General features: G+C 48.9%; 2 protein-coding genes across 3 annotated transcripts in view; both read right to left on the bottom strand.

Annotated features, from left to right (window-relative positions):
- LOC142583463 (NADH dehydrogenase [ubiquinone] 1 alpha subcomplex assembly factor 8-like) overlaps positions 1–21425 on the bottom strand; it is a 418166-nt gene that overhangs the window by 133373 nt on the left and 263368 nt on the right. The window lies entirely within an intron of this gene.
- Positions 10225–21425, bottom strand: part of LOC142582118 (uncharacterized) — a 34870-nt gene continuing 23669 nt past the window's right edge. The window contains exon 3 of the mRNA XM_075691518.1: positions 10225–10501. Within this exon, the coding sequence (XP_075547633.1) occupies positions 10225–10501 (277 nt within the window). The remainder of the gene's footprint in view (positions 10502–21425) is intronic.

The raw sequence follows: 21425 nt of genomic DNA, 5'->3' as shown, positions 1-21425 counted from the left end.
GGGATTGGTCTGACAGGTGTTCCGCAGTACTTCCAGGCCCCTTCGTGTGTGTGCAGGCCTAAGCGAAACGAAGAATGGATTCCTAATTTGCTATGGTTGTCTCGAGAGATTGCCGGTCTGACTGGCGCCCCGCAGTGCTTACAGGCCCCTTTGTGTGTGCGACTTTAGATGAACCCTCTCAACGAACTATCCAAACTATAGGGTAGAACGCTTTCCGCGAACCAACGTCGCCTAGAAGAAAGGATAAGCGCCTACGATCCCCAGGACCCGCGGGTTGCCTCCAGCGGTGGCAAGCTTGTGAAAAGACCCCTGGGAGAGAGAATCAGTCGCCCATCTACAAGCAGACGCTCTTTCCGCGAACCAATGACTCGCGAAAGAGAAGGGCACCGCCGCCTATCCCCGATCAGGACTCCGTGGATTGCCACCTGCGGAGGTGGGATGGTGAAAGATCACCATGGAGAAGGAATCAACCGCCTACGATCCCGGACCTGCAGGTTACCACCCGCAGAGGCGGGCCCGTGCAACCTCACCGGGTATAAGGGATCCGCCGCCCATCCACAACCAGACTCGATGCCTGTCACGTGATGTTGACGTGAGCAAGTTCCCGCCTACGATTTTGTGGGCCTATTTAAAGGGCCCCCAATGTACTTTTTCACTTCATTCTCTTCTTCTTATCCTTCACCAACCATTGAATAAACAGTGCAAGTTTCGCGGTAGAAATCGTCTCATCCCTGCCTGATCGCCATGGTCTACCGGACGCCTGCAGCCCGACGACAACGCCGCGCTACCCAAAAGTAACGCCGGTCGAGCTTCGAGAAACGGGCGTCGCAACAGTGCCCTGACGTGTGAGAAGTACTGCGGCATCTTGGACTTCACAATGATTATATATGTCTTGAGTGTACCATTTCCCGATATAAACATTTATATTCGGCAAGACCGATCCCCCATCCACACAGTAAACAGGGTCAAGGCATTGTTAGAAGATCGTGGTGTCCCCAGCTTCAATGGCTCCCAAAGGGTGCGGACAAGAGTAATATTGAGCAAGTCTGGGGCCAAATGAAGAGCGCCCTGTCCAAGCAATGCCTCCATAGTGGATGCCATGATGACTTGTTGGTCGCCGTCCAAGAAGCTTGGAATGCCATTCGAGCGGACACGAGCTACATTGAGGCATGGTACGAGTCCCTTCCTTCGAAGATACGTGTGGTGATCAGGGCTCATGGAGGGATGATACGCTACTGGACGACTCCAGTGTCACCCCTGTAGGTTGATTTCTGCAAAATGAGGGCCTCCGTTACGCCTGTTTTGTTATGTTTTTCTCAGGGCAAATAAAAATGCCGATGCGATGATGTTATGTGTTGCTAAATGAATTGGAATATTTCCTTTTATCTGCTTGCTCCCGTGATGCACTTTGGTAACTCGTAGTTATTTCATCGGCATGCCTATGTCTATGGAAAACTAAACGTACCGTCACCTGCGAGCAGTGACGATCTCATACTGCGTTGAGCAGACGACACGGGCATGCAGCTGGCTGCTGGGACAGCCGAATCCATTCCACCCTATTCTCACGCGCGTCGCTTGTAGGTAGCACCGTACCAGCGTGCAAATTAGGTTGTTTGCGGAGAGCTGTGTGCTTTTTAGAGAAATCACTTATACCAATAATCAAACTGATTTAAATGCTTCTCTCTCTGGCATTATTGATTGGTGACAAATGTGGGGAATGCGGCTTAATGCTGAAAAGACGGTCTTTCTTCGCTTAACTCGTCAGAAAGCTTCACTTACCTTTTGTTGCACGTTAGGTTCGTTGCCTTTGCAGGAAGAAACAAAATATAAGTATTTAGGCGTCACAATTACTGAGAATTTATCATGGAATTTACACATTGATAATATCTGTTCCTCAGCCTTGCGCAAATGATATTTTTTGCGACATAAACTTAGAAATTCCCCACATAGCGTAAAACTCCTTGCTTATTATTCATCAATTAGACCGAAACTTGAATATGCATGTGTTGTTTGGGACCCGTTTACTAAACAAAATATTAAATGTCTTGAAAGGGTACAGAAAAAAGCCGTGCGATTCATATATTCAAAATTCTCTCGATATGATTCCCCCTCACAAATAATACGTGATAATGGCATCAAAGTCCTTGAGCAGCGAAGGCAACACTTAAGAATTTGATTTCTTTCCATGCTTTAATAGAGACTTATCAATTAATCCTGCATCGTATCTGTCTAGTACAACGTCTAGGCTTACTCGACACCATCATCCGAATTCAGTGACACCTTATTTTGCACGGACGGATGTATTCAGGTATTATTTTTCCCCGAACTATAACAGACTGGAATAACTCGTTGTTGCGTGTTTCAATTGATTGATTCATTGTACTACTGTTGTGTATTAGCACCCTACTTGATTGAATAATGCATTGTATTATTGTTGTGTTTAACCACCCTGCTTGGACCTGATCTAGGTCTGCAGTATGAAATAAATAAATAAATAAAATCCTCAGGAAAAATATTGTGCAGTTATTGTGAACCCTTCACCTTTAACAAAGTCTCAACGCAGTTAGCTCTTTCGTTCGTTGGCTCTGCGTCTGTTAGAAGCAAAAAGATTATTAGCCGCAACTCTAGCTTTTTTCTGCATTTATCAGAAGTAAAATGAACCTCTTTTACTGTCTGCTAGCCATTCTTTGTGCTTGGAATCAGCCTCCTATTTGACCAGATATTTCTTGTCATATTGCTACGGAACAGCCGCCACAGTGTGGCTGCACTGAGGAGGAAGAAGACGACATGTGTGCCGGCTTGATTAGCGTCGCCATTTTGGCCTACGTTAGCTTCTCTGTAAATAAATTGTAGATAGCATTCGGCTTCAGCTACACGTAACATTAATTTGGTGGAAGTGGACGTTCCCCGTACCCGTCATGGAGCTTCGCAGTAGTCGCAACGGCGACAATGCAACTACGGCTCCTGCTGGCGGCACTTCATCTACGCAAGTGTCGCCACCTGCAGCCCGACCTACGTCGCCGTTTCCCCACCTCGTGATCCTGGTGTTTTCAACGGAGTCGGCAGTCCTGATGTTGACGACTGGCTCCACTTATACGAACGTCTCAGCACCAGTCACAGGTGGGATTCGACTATTATGTTTGCCAACGTTCCTTTCTACCTCGACGGAGCTCCACTGGCGTGGTTCCAGACTCACGAAGAGGAGATCTCGAGCTGGCATCTCTTCAAAGACAAGCTCCGTGACCTTTTCGGCAATCCGTTTGGTCGACAAGTCAATGCCAAGAAAGCCCTTGCCACACGTGTACAGACGTCGTCCGAGTCCTGCGTGTCGTACATTCTCGACATCTTGGCCCTAGTGCCAAGGCTGACCCGAACATGTTTGAGGACCATAAGGTTAATCACGCCCTCAAAGGCATTGCTGACGATGCCTTCAATTTACTGGTGTTTACGATCGTCACCAGCATCGATAGCAACCTCAAGGAGTGCCACCGTCTCGAGCATGCTAAAAGCCGCCGGGTATCCGAGCACATCACGCGACTTCCCAACACGGCTGCTACGTCATCCTGTGACCACCTCTTCCACTAGCGGTCGCGATGTGACAACTTGACCCGCATCATTTGTCGTGAGGTCGAAGCGGCACAACCGGCGGCCCCTTCATTCCCGTTACCTGATCATTCTCCGGCGACTATCTCCTTGATCCAGGCCGTCGTCCGTCAAGAGTAGTCCAACGTCGGCCTGCAATCCATTCCTTCCGTACGCTCGGAACCTCTTCCTCCACGGCCGTCCCCACCCCGCTCTTCTTACTCCTTTTATGGACAGCGCAACCCCTCCGAATGGCCAACCGTGGACGACAAGCTGATCTGGCTACCGACGCATTGGACATGCCGCTCGCCACTGCCGCAGCCGCTGGACTTCTCCGACATTAATTCCTGATTATCACCCTCACCCCTCTAGCGCGTCCTTTTCCTTCGCTCCTGCTATGCCCGCCCATCATCTGACCCTGCGACAACTTTGACACGACCCCGCTACTCCCGCTCGCCTCCTCCCTCCCGCCGCCATGCTCCTTCTCAGACCTACTCGCCGCACCCCCGACCGGAAAACTAGACAGTGCAGCTTCTGGAGGTGAAGCTGCAATGACGACATTGGCACCAAATCCTCGCTTCACCTTACCCAAGAACAAGAATCTTTTGGACGTTCTCGTCGACGATGTTCCTGTGTGCGCGTTGATGGACACCCGGGCGCATGCGTCAATTACGAGTGCTGCTCTTCGCCGTCGGCACAAGAAAGTTCGGAAGCCTGCCCCGAACTGAGTTGTACAAGTCGCCGACGGAGGGACTGTCGCTATTGTTGGCATGTGTTCTGCCCGACTCACCATTGCTGAGAGACACACCATCGTTCTCTTCACCGACATCGAGCATAGCCCTCACGAAATCATTCTCGGTCTGGATTTTCTTGCTAATCACTCTGCCCTCATTGACTGCTCGGCCAGCTCACTTCGCCTTGACTTGCTCTCTTGCCGACCCTGTAGACCCGCCTCCAAGCCATTTGAGCTGCATCGATTTTATTCGCATATCGCCTCACTCTGTGACACACGTCGACTTGTTGTCCTCACCAGCTGTACCTGACGGCAATTACGTGGTCGTACCAATTCCGGCCGTTATGCTTACATATGGTGTTTCCGTGCCGCACACTGTGCTAAAAATTACTGGCAACTGCACCTGCCTTCCCCTTGTCGATTTCACGCTAACCGCCCAGGTTCTGCCTCAGAGGATCTCCTTGGCCATAATTAGCGCTTTGCGGGATGATGAAGTCGAGCCATTCACAGTCGAAGATCGTTACAGCTCCGCCCATACCGTGACGTCATCGCGCGGTACTGACGTCGACATTGAGAAGATGGTTTCCTATGACTTTCCACCTGCTCAAGCTGAAGCTCTTTGCCGCGTTCTTGAAGGCTATCGCGACATTTTTTACTTTGACAATCGAACCTTAGATCAAACGTCCGTCGTGACCCATCGCATAAATACTGGCGATGCGAACCCTATTCACCGACGTCCATATTGTGTTGCTGCGTCGGAACGAGCTGTTATCCAACAGGAAGTCAAAAGGATGCTTGCAAAGGACATTATCGAGCCTTCCTGTAGTCCCTGGACGTCTCCCGTTGTACTTGTCAAAAAAAAAGGATGGAACGTGGCACTTTTGCGTAGACTATCGCCACCTGAACGAAATCACAAAAAACGACGGGTACCCTTTGCCACATATTGAGATGCTCTAGACTGCCTGTACGGTGCCACCTATTTTTCTTCTATCGACTTACGGTCCGGCTACTGGCAGATATCCGTCGACTACATGGACAGAGAAAAAACTGCATTTGTTACCCCTGACGGCGTTTATCAATTCAAGGTGATGCATTTCGGTCTCTGTAACGTCCCCGCCACCTTCGAACGAATGATGGACTCTTTGCTTCAGGGGTTCAACTGGTCCACCTGTTTGTGCTATCTGGACGACGTCATCGTTTATTCGCCCGCATTCGACAGGCATCTAGACCGTCTTTCAGCGATTCTTGACGTGTTCCGGCGCGCCGGTCTCCAGTTGAACTCGTTGAAATGTCACTTCGCTCGCCGCCAAATCACCGTCCTTGGACACCTCGTGGACGCCAGAGGCGCGCGACCCGATCCGGACAAAACTCGCGCTGTTACGAATTTTCCTGTTTCGAAGTCTACCAAGGACGTTCGTAGTTTTGTAGGTCTGTGCCCTTATTTCCGACGCTTTGTGAAGGATTTCACGACCATCGCACGTCCCCTTACCGACCTCTTGAAGAAAGACGTCCCTTTTTCTTGGGGTCCTGACCATGCCGCATCTTTTTCGCAGCTGACTGCTCTCCTTACCACGCCTCCAATTTGGCCCACTTTGACCCGTCTGCCTCAATGGAAGTTCGAACTGATGCCAGTGTTCACGGCATAGCAGCAGTGTTAGCACAACGCCAGCGTGGACATGATCGCATTATATCCTATACCCGCCTACTTCTTATAGCCTATGCCAGCCGACACCGCGATCCTTGATTACGAGCCCTCATCGACCGTCTGGAGTCAAATCCTGGCGACGCCTCTCTCCGGTTGTTTCTCCTTAAGGAGGGGGCATTATACCGCCGCAATTTTGATCCACACGGCCTTGACCTTCTGCTCGTCATTCCATCGCACCTGCGTTCGACTGTCCTCCAGCAACTTCACGACGCTCCCTTGGCTGGACACTTGGGTGTCTTTTCTCCGGGTTCTCTGGTGCTTCTCTGGTGACCCATTCGACGTGTGGGCCTTTCCAAAAAGCTGCTGTCGCGCTATACTGGCCCTTACCGTGTGGTGCGACAAGTGACCAATGTCACGTATGAAATCATCACCGCTGACCTCTCAGCGTCATCATCAGCCTCAAGTGACATCGTTCACGTAGTGAGACTAAAACCATACCACACACCTTTCATCGCGGATGTGTAGATTAAGCACCGGGACGGTGCTTCTACAGCCGGGGGTGATGCTACGGAACAGCCGCCACTGTGTGGCTGCACTGAGGAGGAAGAAGACGTCGTGTGTGCCGGCCTGATATAACGTCGCCGTTTTCGCGTCCGTTAGCTTGCCTGTAAATAAATTGTAAGTGGCATTCGGCTTCAGCTACCCGTAACAATATGCTTTCGCTTTCTTTCTGCTTGCCTAATATTGCTCAAAGTGTTCTGTTCCTGAACTTTCCGTTCTAGACTTGCCACATTTTTGCAATATGAAGGTACGCGGTGAGCACTAGCCTAGCTTGTTTTCCCGGGCACTACAATTCAAAATTGCAGTGCTTGTTTCGCAGAGCAGCAGTCACTCGCGGGGCTAAAAATGATAAGTGCGTCGCAATTTAACAATAATAAAAATGATGTTTCGGTTTCCTCTCGGTGGGCAGCAGCCGGTAATATATTGTTCCAGAACTCTTCTGGTACTTTGTCGGCGTGGCACAACACCAACGCTGTTTAAATAAAAAAAACAGAAAGTTGCAGCAATTTGAGTACTTTACTGTCTTTTTTTGGAAACGTGAGAATAATCAGTTACACCTGCCATTAACCCACTTAACGTAACAATTATCGAGCCTCTCGAAAATCTCTAAACTCTACAAAAAAGAAAAAAGAAAAACTGTGACTCCCTGAATGAGAAGAAAATGCCTAGATCTAGGGGTCAGTGACGTTGTAACGGGGGTGGGGGTGGAGGTGGGGTACGTGGGCCCCGGTTGCCAGTTGGGGGGGGGGTGTCATATATGGCAGAAGACTCCGCTCTTTCCGCCGGCTTGACTGGACGTAAATTGTAAAGAATGCTCCGGTAACCAGCAGCGCGAGCACATGTAGCCGATATACCGGATGTGTAGTGCCGCACAATTGTCGGTTACAGCTTCATCAACATCCTACGTAATAATTGCACGAATGGGCGGGATGAAAAAAATATTTCGCTAAGTTGTCGCCAAGCAGAACGTATCTAGTGCGGTGCGCTCGTGCGGTGTACTCATGCACGGAGCGGGCATCGCCAAACGCACAGTATAGCAATGTGGCTTTTGGGTCCCTCTTCGATTCAGTGCGCGCTATGTTAAAATAGTATATATTAAATAACTCCTTAATTAGCAATTATAGAGGAAACATTGCAATTCGGGAATTGAGGCCCTAAAGCCATATTAACTCAAAAAACTTCTGTACACAATATTGTCTAGGGTGCTAGAGCCTGCAGTACTTTGGCACTGCAGGCGGCCCGTATGACAGTACCGAAATTAATATGAAATAATGCACCAGTGACATTGATGTCTCGATCCTCTCGATTGCGTCTGCAGCCCAACAGTAGCTCATGCCTTCGCTGACGCGGGCTTAATTGTGGCCTCGTTTTTAGCTTGGTGACGCCAAGAATCGACGCTGAGTGGGCTCTATTTCGTTCCCAACATTGTGGCGCTACCGCAGCTAGGATAATGACGTTTGCTAAAAGCAGCAAATACCGAAAGGTTTTATGGATCAGAATGACAGAACTCGGCAGTGTCGTAGCATTGTCGCCCGTGCAACAGAGAAGCAGGAGCCATTTTCTTACAGGGTGAGGAGATCAGCGTCACTGACATGTTATTTAATTTTCGTTTGGGCTAACGGCTGCCCACAGCCAAAATACTGCATGCCGCAGTGCCTACGATGATTTTTGGGGAGTTGTCGGGCAGCATATGACTGCTGGACCTCAATTTTGCAAATGCGATATTGCCTCTAAAATTGCGAATGAAAACTTTATTAAAATATTATTGTGACTTATAATCCATATTTTCCACGATGCCTTAGATTCTGAAAGCTCATGAGCAAATGCGCTTATTTCAAGTTGGCAGCGCAGTGCCCTGCGTTATCTGGTGCAGAAAATAAAACAGCATGTATACCTGCTTCATTCGCGATCTCAAGGAATGAAAGCGAGGGGGGGACCGTAGCAAGGCGGCTGTGCTGGTGCTGAAACATCGCCCCGCGCCCCGCCCCGGAAATTTTCGATATCCTGCTCTTCCTGACTACGACGGGAGCGGGGGGTGGGGGGGAGGTGGGTGACACAACATCTATGGGCCCCGGGTGCCAGACTACCTAGCTACACCAATGCTAGGGATAGATCCCTAAGGGTGGCGTCAATGCGCGACATACCCTGCCTACAGTGTTCCTTGGCCGCCTCGGCTGGTGCTCGTCCCGCCATCTCTCGCTTGCAGCTCGCAAGCCGTGAGTGAACTTGCAGTAACGCGGGGTTCCCTTAAAGTATTGTAGAACCCTCGGTATTGGCCAAAGTGGCGCTCTCCCCGTGAGGCTCAGAAAGTGGTCTTCGCGGTGTGGCGCTGGCGTAGTCTCCTGGAGCAGAAATCAGCGCGGATGCGGTGGCGGTCGCGAAAACTTTTATCGGTTAATCGAGAGAGTTCGGAGAACTCGGAGTGGCCCGCTGCATGGTCGGCGTACCTACTCCGGGACACCGCATGACGAGGCCCCGTCTCGCTCCCTTTCAACAGAGTCCTTTGGGACTCCAGCGAGGAGCAGCTGAGGAGGGCAATCGCTCATGCTTCTCAGGAAGGGTTAGGAGATGGGGAGAGGAGGGGATATTGAGTACATGCCCACATCATGAGTAAGATATCACAAGTCTGCCAACAGTGCGCGCACCACCCACCCGTGTTAGGATCGAAGTGTTTGTTGTTTGCAAAAAAAGAGTAGAGTACCTGTCTCCAGGCGCCATCACTTTCACTCCTCCGCCTTAATCAGCCCGTTTGTAGGAGCCAGGAAAAAGTGGTGGTTGTATCTATAATGCGTTATGATTTCCCTGAAGTGCAGCAGCGGTTGGTTTGCCTCTGAGCCGGAAGAGCCGGGGTGAGGAGGAGCCTGGTGCGTAAGTGCTGGAACAGCCGCGTCAATGGCCTCATCACCTTGTAAGCCCTGGTGGCCAGAGGCCCGAGTGATACGTTTCGGTGTTAGGTCAGTGGCAGCCCGTTTTAGAATTTGATTGGCTAAGGGGGAGATCTTCCCTCCCAAACAATGATTACGTGCATTACGGGAGTCGAGGCCATTATGATGATTCACAAATTGGGGCCCCCAGCAGCAATCCCTATCGCCAGTTCCTCTGCTCGCGCTGAATTTTGGGTTCGGAAGGACAGCCCATCAACGTGCTGTTCCAAGTGAACGACCGCGGCCGTGTAAAAGCTGTGCTACATTTGCATAATATACATCGTATCGGCTGCTAGGTTATCTTTCAGGCGCCCAAGCCTGTACTTGTCTGCTTTCGTGCGTGTCCGTGTCCACGTTAGGGGGGAGCGGAGAGACTTAGAGCGTATGGCGCCACAGTTCCGGAATACGCTTCGCCTTCTCTGGAGTTGAAGCATATTGGATGTATAAGCGGTTGAGCAGGCGGTGCCCGGGGACTGTCAGCACGAACCGCGTGCATTAGTTCATGACATGGGCCCCCCGCAACTCCTGGTAGGTGTCGAGCACCCCCGAAGCCTTGAGTTTGGCGTTAGAAGTGGCCAACAAGAGGCACAGGGCTCGCTTAGTTTCTTTGCGGTTGATGGCGTCTATTCGCTCGTCTTCGTGCTTTGTAATGCGAAGGTACGGCACGGCGTAGAGGATCAGGTTAGTCACGAAGGCATGGGCGAGCCGAAGAGCGTCCCTGCCCCACAGATCACCCCGCTTGTTGGAAATGCGGTGGATCATATGCCCTAGCTGTTCGCCTAATCTTCTGCGTTTGGCAATATGGAGTCTGGTCTGAGTATGTGGTGACTAAACAGGCCCAAAATCTGGAGCTCCTCCACCTCTCTGGTAGGACCTCCTGAGAGATGTGTATTGCTGACTTGTCCCTTGTGTTCGCTCTGACCATCAAAGCCCTGACTTGGCGGGGCACATTTGAGCCCGCAGTCGATAATATACGCCTCGGCTATGGAAGCGGCCTGCTGAAGGCGCTTCTTCACTTTCCTAAGGCTTCTCTCGGTGGTGCAGATTGCAATGTGTCTGCATATAACACGTGTTACTCGGGCTTGGCAGGCACATCATAGCTGTGCTGAACAGGAGCCGTGAAAACACCGATCCCGTGTTCCCAGCGGCGGCAAGGGGCTGAACGCACAGTTGTGCTGTTTCCTGTGGCAGTATCACATGACTAGCACATTTTTATCACTACTTAGTTGCCAGTGTAGACGCATAAAACAAACTGACCTTGACTTTGAGTGATGACTTGAGTCATGACTATGAGTCAAAGGGCGTTTCATATGAAAAAGCGGAAACTGCCGACCTTGGCCCTTCCAAGCTTTTTCCTTCCTCTTCTTTCCAGTAATGTCAGCTGCAATAGCCCCTCCCCACACACACAAACACAAAAATGATTATTACCGTGTTATGTGTCCGCTGGTGACATCAACTGTTTTGCTTTCCGATGCTCGCTAACATTAATAACGAACGGCATCGCAAATAATTTGTCTGCATTCATAATCTGTTTGTCTGCTATGGAAATATACAAGTGCACTGACACTTATTTTTCATTGGGGCGATCAAAGCAAGGGGTACAATACCACGATTTAATAAGGTTAGAGAGCATCGCGTAGGTTGCGATACAACTTTACTGAAACTTGAATGCGATTTGCATACAGAAACGTACCATTTAAGTACATCTGAGAATGTATATAGCAGAGCAATGAAGGGGGCTAGTTGGTTTACGTTCATGACTATATTGCGATTATATTGCGCTTATATTGCACTGACGATTTTTAATCAAGGACAGGACGTGGGCGTACGTACCGCAAGATTGTATGATTGTAAATTCTCGAAAGCGTCGAAGTTGTACGACAATATACACGCATGGAAATTCTTCTGCAACGTGCTAGTATATTTTCCCTAATAAACAAGCAGAAAGGGGGTTAACCGCGGGGCCATATTTTTATTAGTCATATTGCCACGATCTCGACACAACTGACAGCCACTCGTGCAATTCGGTGCAACATGCTAGGCATGTTGGGTTGTTCCCAGAAGAAGACAACGACGAAGGGGCCAGGACAGCTTTACAAAAGATTAATAGCGTTGACGGAAGTCTTTTGTGTATTTGTGACAAACTGGTGGAGTTGCTGGGTACGCGTCTACGTACTCTGACCCCCAGGAACTGGAAGCGGACAACCTACGCAAAAGCCGACCGCTCAAAAGACTGCCTCCGGAATACGGCCTGCAAGATCTGCCGAGGATGTCCATCACAACCCCAAGCCAGACACAGGAGATATACGGTACGGGACAGCCTCCTGCGTCGCTGGTTCTCCACACGCCACGCTGGACACGTCAATTCCATGGTGAGCCTTTTGAGGACGTGGAAGGCTGGCTCGATGACTTCGATGGTGTGACTGACGTCAATTATTGGGATGAACAGAAAAATTAAGGAACGTGTACTTCGCCCTCGAGGTTTCCGCCCGAACATGGTTCGCTAACGACGAGCCATCCATCACCATCTGGAGAGAATTTCCACGGTAGAGACGGGATACGTACAGCAGTCCTGCAAGAAAAGAGCGAGCGGAGCAAGCCCTTCAGAGTCGGGTTCAAAAGCCGAATGGAAGCGTAGCCATGTCCGTAGAGGACATTTTGCTGTATTTCAAGCGTGCTGACCCTGGCATGACAATAGCGAATATGTCCGCCTGCTGATGCGCGCAGTGAAACAGTACCTCTTTGCTGGACAGATGCGAAGGCCTCCAGCTACAGTAGCTGAGTCCGTCAGTGAGCCGACAGAATTGGAGCAAGCCCTTCAGCAACGCTCTTCTGTCTACGATCGCCAAATCAGCCTGGGATCAGCATCTGCTCTCTCATTGCCCTGGGACACCGATGCGCTTCGAGAACTTGTGCGTAGTGTCGTGCGTGAGGAGCTCGATCGACTACAGGGAGTGCGATTTCAATCGACCGTAACATCCTCAACAGATATTATCCGCGAAGAAGTCCGCCAGGTGGCACAGCTATTCGTGCAAACCAGACCTGAAGCCGCCCCCGTACTGACTTATGCGCAAGCAGTGAGGCTACCTGCGCAGCCCGTGAACCACCAGAACCCGCCTTCTTCTGCAGAACCACTGTGCCACTTCCAGGGCCAAGCTTCACATACAGATATGTATGAGTCCACGAATCCCCGAATCAATACGCGAAAGTCAGACGTGTGGCGCACACCTATCAGCCACTCTGCTTCCACTGTGGCGAAGCGGGCCACTTGTACCGTGCCTGCTACTACGAAGAATAGGACTCCAGGGCTATCACCCCGGTGCTCGTCGCCCACATGAAGAAGAACGCCCGAGAGAAATCCAGCAATATCTGGCCAATCAACATTCTTCACCGTACACGCAGTTCCCACCGGTTGCGCAGTCACTGCCAACGACCCGATCTTCGTCTCCGCAGAGGCGCCAGTCCCGATCACCACCTCTTCGACGATCGGCGTCACCTAACCGCTACACTACGTACTCTGCTTCCGTGGGTAACCGGCCCACAAGCCCAAGTCGGGGACAATAAGAACAGCGACTTCCGGCAGTGGGACGGCTGTCCAACGCACGTCGAAAGATCCTCCGCTGCGACACGCCGACCACGACATAGACGACGACGACGACAAGTAAGACTGCGTACCTTCGGCACCTTCCTTCTAAAACCGTGAACCTGTTTCAACCGACATACTCGTTTCTGTAGATTTACACCCGGTAACCGCTCTTTGCAGGCGAGTATTCTACCATTGGACCACCGACGACAGTCTCGGAAGAGAACAGCAGTTTACGATAGGTAGCGAGGCACTGGAAGTGGTAAGTGAATGCATCTACTTAGGACAGGTAGTGACCGCAGATCCGGATCATGAGACTGAAATAATCAGAAGAATAAGAATGGACTGGAGTGCGTTTGGCAGGCATTCTCAGGTCATGAACAGCAGGTTGCCATTGTCCCTCAAGAGAAAAGTGTATAAGAGCTGTGTCTTACCTGTACTCACGTACGGGGCAGAAACCTGGAGGCATACGAAAAGGGTTCTACACAAATTGAGGACGGCGCAACGAGATATGGAAAGAAGAATGGTAGATGTAATGTTAAGGGATAAGAAAAGAGCAGATCGGGTTAGGGAACAAATGCGAGTTAATGACATCTTAGTTGAAATCAAGAAAAAGAAATGGGCATGGGCAGGACATGTATTGAGGATTGAAGATAAACGATGGTCATTAAGGGTTGCGAACTGGATTCCAAGGAAAGGGAAGCGTAGCAGGGGACGGCAGAAAGGTGGGCGGATGAGATTAAGAAGCTTGCAGGGACAACATGGCGACAATTAGTCCACAAATGACCGGGGTAGTTGGAGAAGTATGGGAGAGGCTTTTGCCCTGCAGTGGGCGTAACCAGGCTGATGATGATGATCAAGATGATCATGATGACGATGATGATGAACCGCTATTGTCGATACTGGTTCCGATTATTCTGTCATGAGCGGACAACTGCCTACTTCACTTCGCAAGGTGACGACACCATGGCCAGGACCTAAGCTCCGTACTGGTGGTCATGCTCTCACGCAGATTGGCAAATGCACTGCGAGAGTAGAAATTCCTGAGGCCACATTTGTCGGTTCATTTATTATACTATCAGAGTGCTCTAGGCAGGTCATACTCGGCACGCACTTACTTGCGGAGTACGGCGCAATCATAAACCTTCGCGAGTTGCTTTTCACTTTTTCCTGCGAACACGCAACTCATTCGGACGACTATCACCCACAGTCCACGGTGTAACGCGTTTCGCGTGACTGCGCTACTTTAACATCACGGAGTACTGTGTAGGTCACCATAGAAACAGGCAATGATCCTCCCCATCTCGCAATCGCTGAAGGCAGTCTGTAAGCCTTGTTGGCTCGAGACGTTTGCGTAGCCGGCGGCATCTTGCAGCTGTCATCACAGACTGCTCACATTTTAACGCGATAGTGTTAAGGAGCTCGTGTCGCAGAAAAGCCGGTGTCGTCGGCGTCGGTGTCGGTGTCGGCGTCCGCGGCGTTGGCCGTGAGCGATAAATCACGGCAGGCACTTCATAAATAAAAAGCAACTTCCAAGATGGGCTGGTGGGAATCGAACCAGGGTCTCCGGGGTGTGAGACGGAGACGTTACCACTGAGCCACGAGTTCGATGCTTGAAAGCGGTACAAAAGCGCCTCTAGTGAACGCGGCGTTGCCTTAGAAACGAGCTGTTTCTAAGGCTCAGGCGTGCTTCGCTTGCTCAGGCGCACATTTCGTTGTCGCGCCGAACGCTGCGTTGCTCGACGCTCACCGCGTCCGATGCGGGGCACGTAGCCGCTGCGCCGTAGCCCATTGTCTTACACCCCTTGGCGGGTCGACGGGAACGCTGTCGCGTTCCACTCTTGAAGGCGAAGCTTAAGCGTCCTCCAATTTTTTAGTGACCAATTTCAGTCGTGAATACCAGCACTACGCCCCACGAACTGTCAGACAGTGAACTGCCAGGCAATGACTCATTACTAGACTTTTTCACACGGAAAAGTTCTGTGTGAAAAGTTCTTGAGAGGTTGCGCAATTTGTTAAGTGTAATGACGGCATTAAGTATGGTTTTTCTATTGACGTAGAAGATCTATTCTGCTCAATTCCTGAGGATAAGCTTCCGGTTTCCTTAAGGGAATGTATTGAGTACAACGATGTTGTCGACTTAACATTTCTTCAGTTTTATTTAAGTGCGACTTTTATTCTTTACAACCAATCTGCTGTTACCTCAAACCTGTTACCTGTTACCAAAAATCTGCTGTTACCTGATCCTCCCCAGCTGCCTTCCCCCTTTGCATAGCTCCTAAGGCTTTCTTTACTTCTTCCGACCTTACTTGTGGGATTTAAAGTTCCTCTAGACTATTCTCTCTTCCATTATTGTCGTGGGTGCCACTGGTACTGTATAAATCTCTATAGAACTCCTCAGCCACTTGAACTATCTCATCCATATTAGTAATGATATCGCCGGCTTTGTCTCTTAACGCATACAGCTGATTCTTGCCAATTCCTAGTTTCTTCTTAACTGCTTTTAGGCTTCCTCCGTTCCTGAGAGCATGTTCAATTCTATTCATATTATACTTCCTTATGTCAGCTGTCTCACGCTTGTTGATTAACTTGGAAGGTTCTGCCAGTTCTATTCTAGCTATAGGGTTAGAGGCTTTCATACATTGGCGTTTCTTGATCAGATCTTTCGTATCCTGCGATAGCTTACTGATATCCTGTCTAACGCAGTTACCACCGACGTCTATTGCACACACCTTAACGATGCCCATAAGATTGTCGTTCATTGTTTCAACACTAAGGCCCTCTTCCTGAGTTAAAGCAAGTTACTACTTCAATGAATGTTTATAACCGACCGGGGCACAGCATTTACAGCGCAGCTCAAAGAAGATATGTTTCTCAGTGTTACAGTTCACCGAGCCCCCGGACGAATGGGCTCACAGAAAGGCTAAACAAAACGATCGCTGATATAATTTCCATGTATGTTAACGTCGCTCACAAAACCTGGGACGATGTTATCCCATATCTTGCGTTTGCATATAATACTTCCGTTCTAGAAACTACCTACTTCACCCCTTTTCGCTTAGTCCATGGCCGAGAAGCTGTCACAACGCTGGACGCATTGCTTTTACCCACCCACTGTTCTAATGTTGTCACTGATGCTGCCGAATTCGCTCAATTCGCCGAAGAGGCGCGCTAGCTCGCACGAATGCGTAACCGCTACCAACAACACAACGACGCCGACCGATACAATCTTCGTCACCGAGACGTCACTTATCAACCAGGTGACAAAGTATGGGTGTGGACACCGATCCGCCAGCATGGTAGGTAGTAGAAACTTTTGCGCCGCGACGTTGGACCTTACAGGATCATTCAACGACTCGGCGACGTCACATACGAAGTGGTTCCTCAAGGAGAAGGTGCCACTCACCGTCACCACGTCCACGTCTGTCAGATGTCATTCATGTCTGTAGGTTGAATCTTCACTGCTCCCGGTAACAGCAAAGCTCTACGCCTCTCTCACCATCTACGTGTTCCTTAACAGTATCACCGTGGCAATCTCCAGTGCATCAATTTCCGTATCGAGACCATGCCCCTAGGGAGGGGGTAATGCCACGACCTTGACACAACTGACAGCCATTCGGTGCAATTCGGTGCAACATGCTAGGCATTCTGGGTTGCTTCCAGAAGACGAAAACGACGAAGGTGCCAGGACAGCTTTATAAAAGATCTATAGCGTCGACCGAACTCTTTTGTGGCTTTGTCTGTGACAATATCATAAGTAGCCAACAAACACTGACCATGGACAGCATATGAGAAATTAGTTCTGCTTAATAAACGAAAATAAGAAACGATAAATAATGGAAATGAAAGTGGATGAAAAAAACAACTTGCCGCCGGTGCGGAACGATGCCACAACCTCCGCATTTTGCATGCGATGCTCTGCCAATTGAGCTACCGTGGTGCCGTTTCTCCTCGGATTCTCCCGGACGCTGTCCAGGATACAGGAAAGGTATTACTGGCCACGTCTGACCGCCGACGTCACCCGTTACGTCAAGACATGCCGAGATTGTCAGCGACGCAGGTAGCACCGACAAGGCCAGCAGGATTACTACAGCCGATAGAACCTCCTCGCCGACCATTCCAGCAGATTGGGATGGATTTGTTGGGGCCGTTTCCGACGTCAACATCCGCGAATAAGTGGATCATCGTGGCGACTGACTATTTCAGCCGCTTCGCTGAAACTAAAGCTCTACCAAAAGGCAGCGCAGCCTAAGTGGCGAAATTATTCGTTGAGAACATCCTGCTGCGACATGGTGCCTAAGAAGTCCTCATCACCAACAGAGTAACGGCCTTTACAGCAGAGCTCACCCAAGCCATTCTGCAATACAGCCAGACAAGTCACAGGAGGACAACTGCCAACCATCCGCAAACGAATGGTCTCACGGAGCGCCTGAACAAGACCCTTGCCCACATGCTAGCAATATACGTCGACGTCGAGCACAAGACGTCGGATGCAGTCCTGCCATACGCCGCTTACAACATGGCGTTGCAAGAAACAACACAGATCACGCCGTTCAAGTTGGTTGACGGCAGGAACCCGACTACGACGCTCGACGCCATGCTGCCGCACGTCAATGACGAAGAGAATGCTGACGTCGCTATGTATCTCCAGCGCGCCGAAGAAGCCCGGCAGCTCGCCCGCCTACGGATCAAGAGCCAGCAGCTTACCGACTCCTGACACTACAACCACCGAGGACGCTACGTCGAGTACCAGCCCGGTGACCATGTTTGGGTTTGGACCACGATACGCCGACGAGGACTGAGTGAGGAACTATTGCGACGCTATTTCGGACCCCACAAGGTCATCCAACGTATTGCCGCTCTAGACTATGAGGTCGTGCCAGACGGCATTCCGCATTCACAGCGGCGCCGCGCACAATCTGAAGTGATGCACGTGGTGGGTCTTAAGCCCTTTTACGCACGCTCACAAACTTCCTCAGATTGTTGTTTCTTTGCAATGGGTACTTTTGTTTATTACTTTTGTTTGTTTGCAGCATCGGGTTGATGCTTTTTAAGAAAGGGGTATTGACACGTGTACGTGTTTATCTTTCTCCGGTGACCACGTTTCACCGCTTAACAAATGTTATCACGCAGCGCAGGAAGCGCCTGTATATAGAGGAAGTTTCTGGAATGCTATCGATGGTTCCATCCGCTGTCTGTCACCGAACTTTGTGTAACCTGATTGCATGTATGCGCGACGCCAATGGTGTAGAACTTTGTGGTAGACACGCGGGTACCAGCGATTAGTCTGGAACATTCGACGATGGATGTATAAAAGCCGACGCGCTTGACCCGTAGATCAGATTTTCGACGATCGCCGACTGTATTCGCCGCTATCGTTCCGCTATAAGTGTAACCTGTTTTTGTGGGCTCAGGTTCGCCCAATAAAAGTCAGTTTTGCCTTTCACAGTATTGCTACTGTGCTCTTTAACGTCACCTCCACGTGACAATATGAAAGCCGCAATATCAGAACTTCAGGGGCAGCTTACTTCATTTAGGAACAAGATGGACGACTTAGAAAACAGAGGCAGGAGAAATAACCTGATCATTTATGGTATAGAGGAAGATAGCGTGGAGTCTGGTCAGGAACTGGAAATGAAATTAACCGATGATGTTTTCCAGAAAAAAAAAATTGTTTACCGGTGAGTGGCGTCGAAAGATGCAATAGCTTTCAAAAATATGAAGCGCCAACGGTAACGGCACATAAAGAAGGAACAAAAGACAGGACAAGGCGCTACTTGCAAGTGTTTATTGAAGTCAAAGGTGGCTGATTATATAGCCATGGGGAGAGGGCGACGAAAAAAGAGGAAAACTGATTATGTCAATGCGCACGTGGGAGAACACTGAAGATATATTCGAAGGGAATTGCGATTAATCAAAATCTAAAACTTATCTAAAAACATGTTTTCATTGCTATAAATGTTCTGAGACGGGGTGCTCCCACAGGCGTCCCCTCTTTTCTTAATCTGGTTGGCCTCCAACAATTCACGCGCCACAAAATCTTTACTTGTGAACATTATTGTTGTGTCATGAAGCCTTGCTTCACATACTTGTTTTTTCTCATTCCCGCAGGCCTTGCAATGAAGCGGCAAGTTTGAACCATAACCGTTTTTTAATGAAAGCTTATGCTCCCGCAGGCGTTCATTGATACATCGGCCAGTTTGGCCGACATACTCTTTCGCACACATGAGTGGCATGCGGTATACGACCCCTTCTTCACACTTAACAAAAGGTTTCTTATGTTTAATAGAACATCCTACTTTCTTCGAGTCGCCAGAACCAATCAGGCGGCACAAAGTAGCAAGCTTTAGGGGAGCGGAAAAAACCACAGGGACATTGTATTTCGCGGCAACGTGTTTTAGATTATGCGCCACTTTATGAGAATACGGTATCACCACTGGTTAAGTTTTCTTTTGGAATGTTTGACGTTCTTCACTGCTTCTGTTTCTTTCTTTTTTTACCTTTTCCAAAGCGCCTCGGAAACTGCGCTTAAAACCAAACAAGGAAAGCCAGCCTTCCTGAACCTCAAAATCAGTTCTTCAAAGCTTGCTTGCGCCTTATGACAGCACGATTTTTTAAGGGCGGATTCAAGGCACATAACGGCAATCGCACGTTTTACAGTCTTGAAGTGTGTAGACTCATACGGCCACAATTCGTTGCGGGCACGGGTTCGGTACATCCAGCAGGGACCTTCGTCAGTAAGGTTTATGTCAAGATCTAAAAACTGTAAGCTGTTATCCTTCGCTAGTTCAAAGGTAAAATCTAAGCCTTTGCCTTGCTGTTTAAAATCAGATAAAATGCGCTGCACAGTATGCGAGTAAGTCATGGGAGATCGTTCCGTCAGTAAAATTTAAAAAATCATCAACATACATAAAAACTTCGAGCACTTTGCCTCCGTGCTCAAGTGCATTGATCGCTTTGTCCCGTTGTCGATTAAAAAGAAAAATGGCAATAATTCCTGGATCTCCCACGAGACATTGCGGCTCCAAAGGAGACTGAAACGTGTAAAGAAAAATTTTAAATCGAGAACGTGCCGTCGGTAAAACAAACGATCGACGACACTTCCTCTCAGCTTATATATCATGTACATGCCGATAAAAAACGCTGCTATGGTGAATCGTTACTAAGATTCATAACCGCGGCTCCAGATAAATTTTGGCGTTCTATTTCTCCGACATCCAAGCAATGTGATGTATTTCGTGTAGATGGTAAGGCAGTTCACGAAAGCAAAGAAATAGCAAATGCGTTTAACAAACATTTTACGGCCATCTATAGAAATGATAAAGATGTAATGCCACCTTTCGAATTGTCTGTGCCGCCTATACCCGATGTTAAAATAAGCGAACCAGGTATACTAAACATGCTTTTACAACTGAACACTAAAAAATTTTCTGGCCCGGACAACATTCTAAACACATTTTTCAAAAGGTATGCAGAATGGACATCAAAGTACTTGCACGTTCTGTTCCTAAGGAACAGAACGGGCAAGTGCAAGTGCGAGGAACAAGTACCGAGTGACTGGCGGACAGCCAGAGTGAAGCTACTACATAAAAGAGGAAAAATGCACTGCATTCAAAACTACAATTCAATTTCTTTAACATCTACGGTATGTAAACTTTTGGAACACATAATCCATAATCATATCTCAGAATTCTTGGAAAACAATAATATACTAACAAAGCATCAACACGGATTTAGAAAAGGCTACTCTACAATTACCCAATAAGTTTTAACACTGCACGACTTAGCGAAAGCAATCAACAATAGGAAACAAATAGATGCTATTTTTATGGACTTTTCAACGGCTTTCGACAGGGTCTCTCACAAGAAACTACTTTACAAATTGAGCAAGATTCTGAAAAACTCCCGACTAATTTATTGGCTCAGATCATACCTTGATGGCAGAGAACAATTTGTTCTTTTTAATAATCATTCTTCTCAACACCTTCCGGTAGACACTGGTGTTCCCCAGGGGTCGGTCCTGGGACCTCTCTTGTTCCTTTTATTCATTAACGATATGCTGCATGGTATTGCAGTTATGATTAAGCTTTATGCTGATGACTGTGTATTGTACTCAGAAATAGACAATATTACTGACCAGGAGTTGCTGAACGATGCTTTTCGACAAATTGTCGACTGGTGCGATGCCTGGCAAATGTCGATTAATTTGGAAAAAACTGTTTTTATGTCTATTTCACATAAGTAGCATAAACTAGCATTTCCGTACGGTATTAATAACATAACTATTTCCGAAGTAACACATTATAAGTATCTCGCACTCTGGATCACAAAAACCAGTTCTTTGTTAAGGCAATTGATGGCTTGCTAACTGAGTCACCATCGGCAGTCGCTGCTGCT

Source organism: Dermacentor variabilis, chromosome 5 (assembly GCF_050947875.1).
Source record: "Dermacentor variabilis isolate Ectoservices chromosome 5, ASM5094787v1, whole genome shotgun sequence".
In the NCBI taxonomy this organism is placed as follows: Eukaryota; Metazoa; Arthropoda; class Arachnida; order Ixodida; family Ixodidae; genus Dermacentor; species Dermacentor variabilis.
The sequence above is the reverse complement of the archived record's forward strand: the minus strand, read 5'-3'. Positions and strand labels throughout refer to the sequence as shown.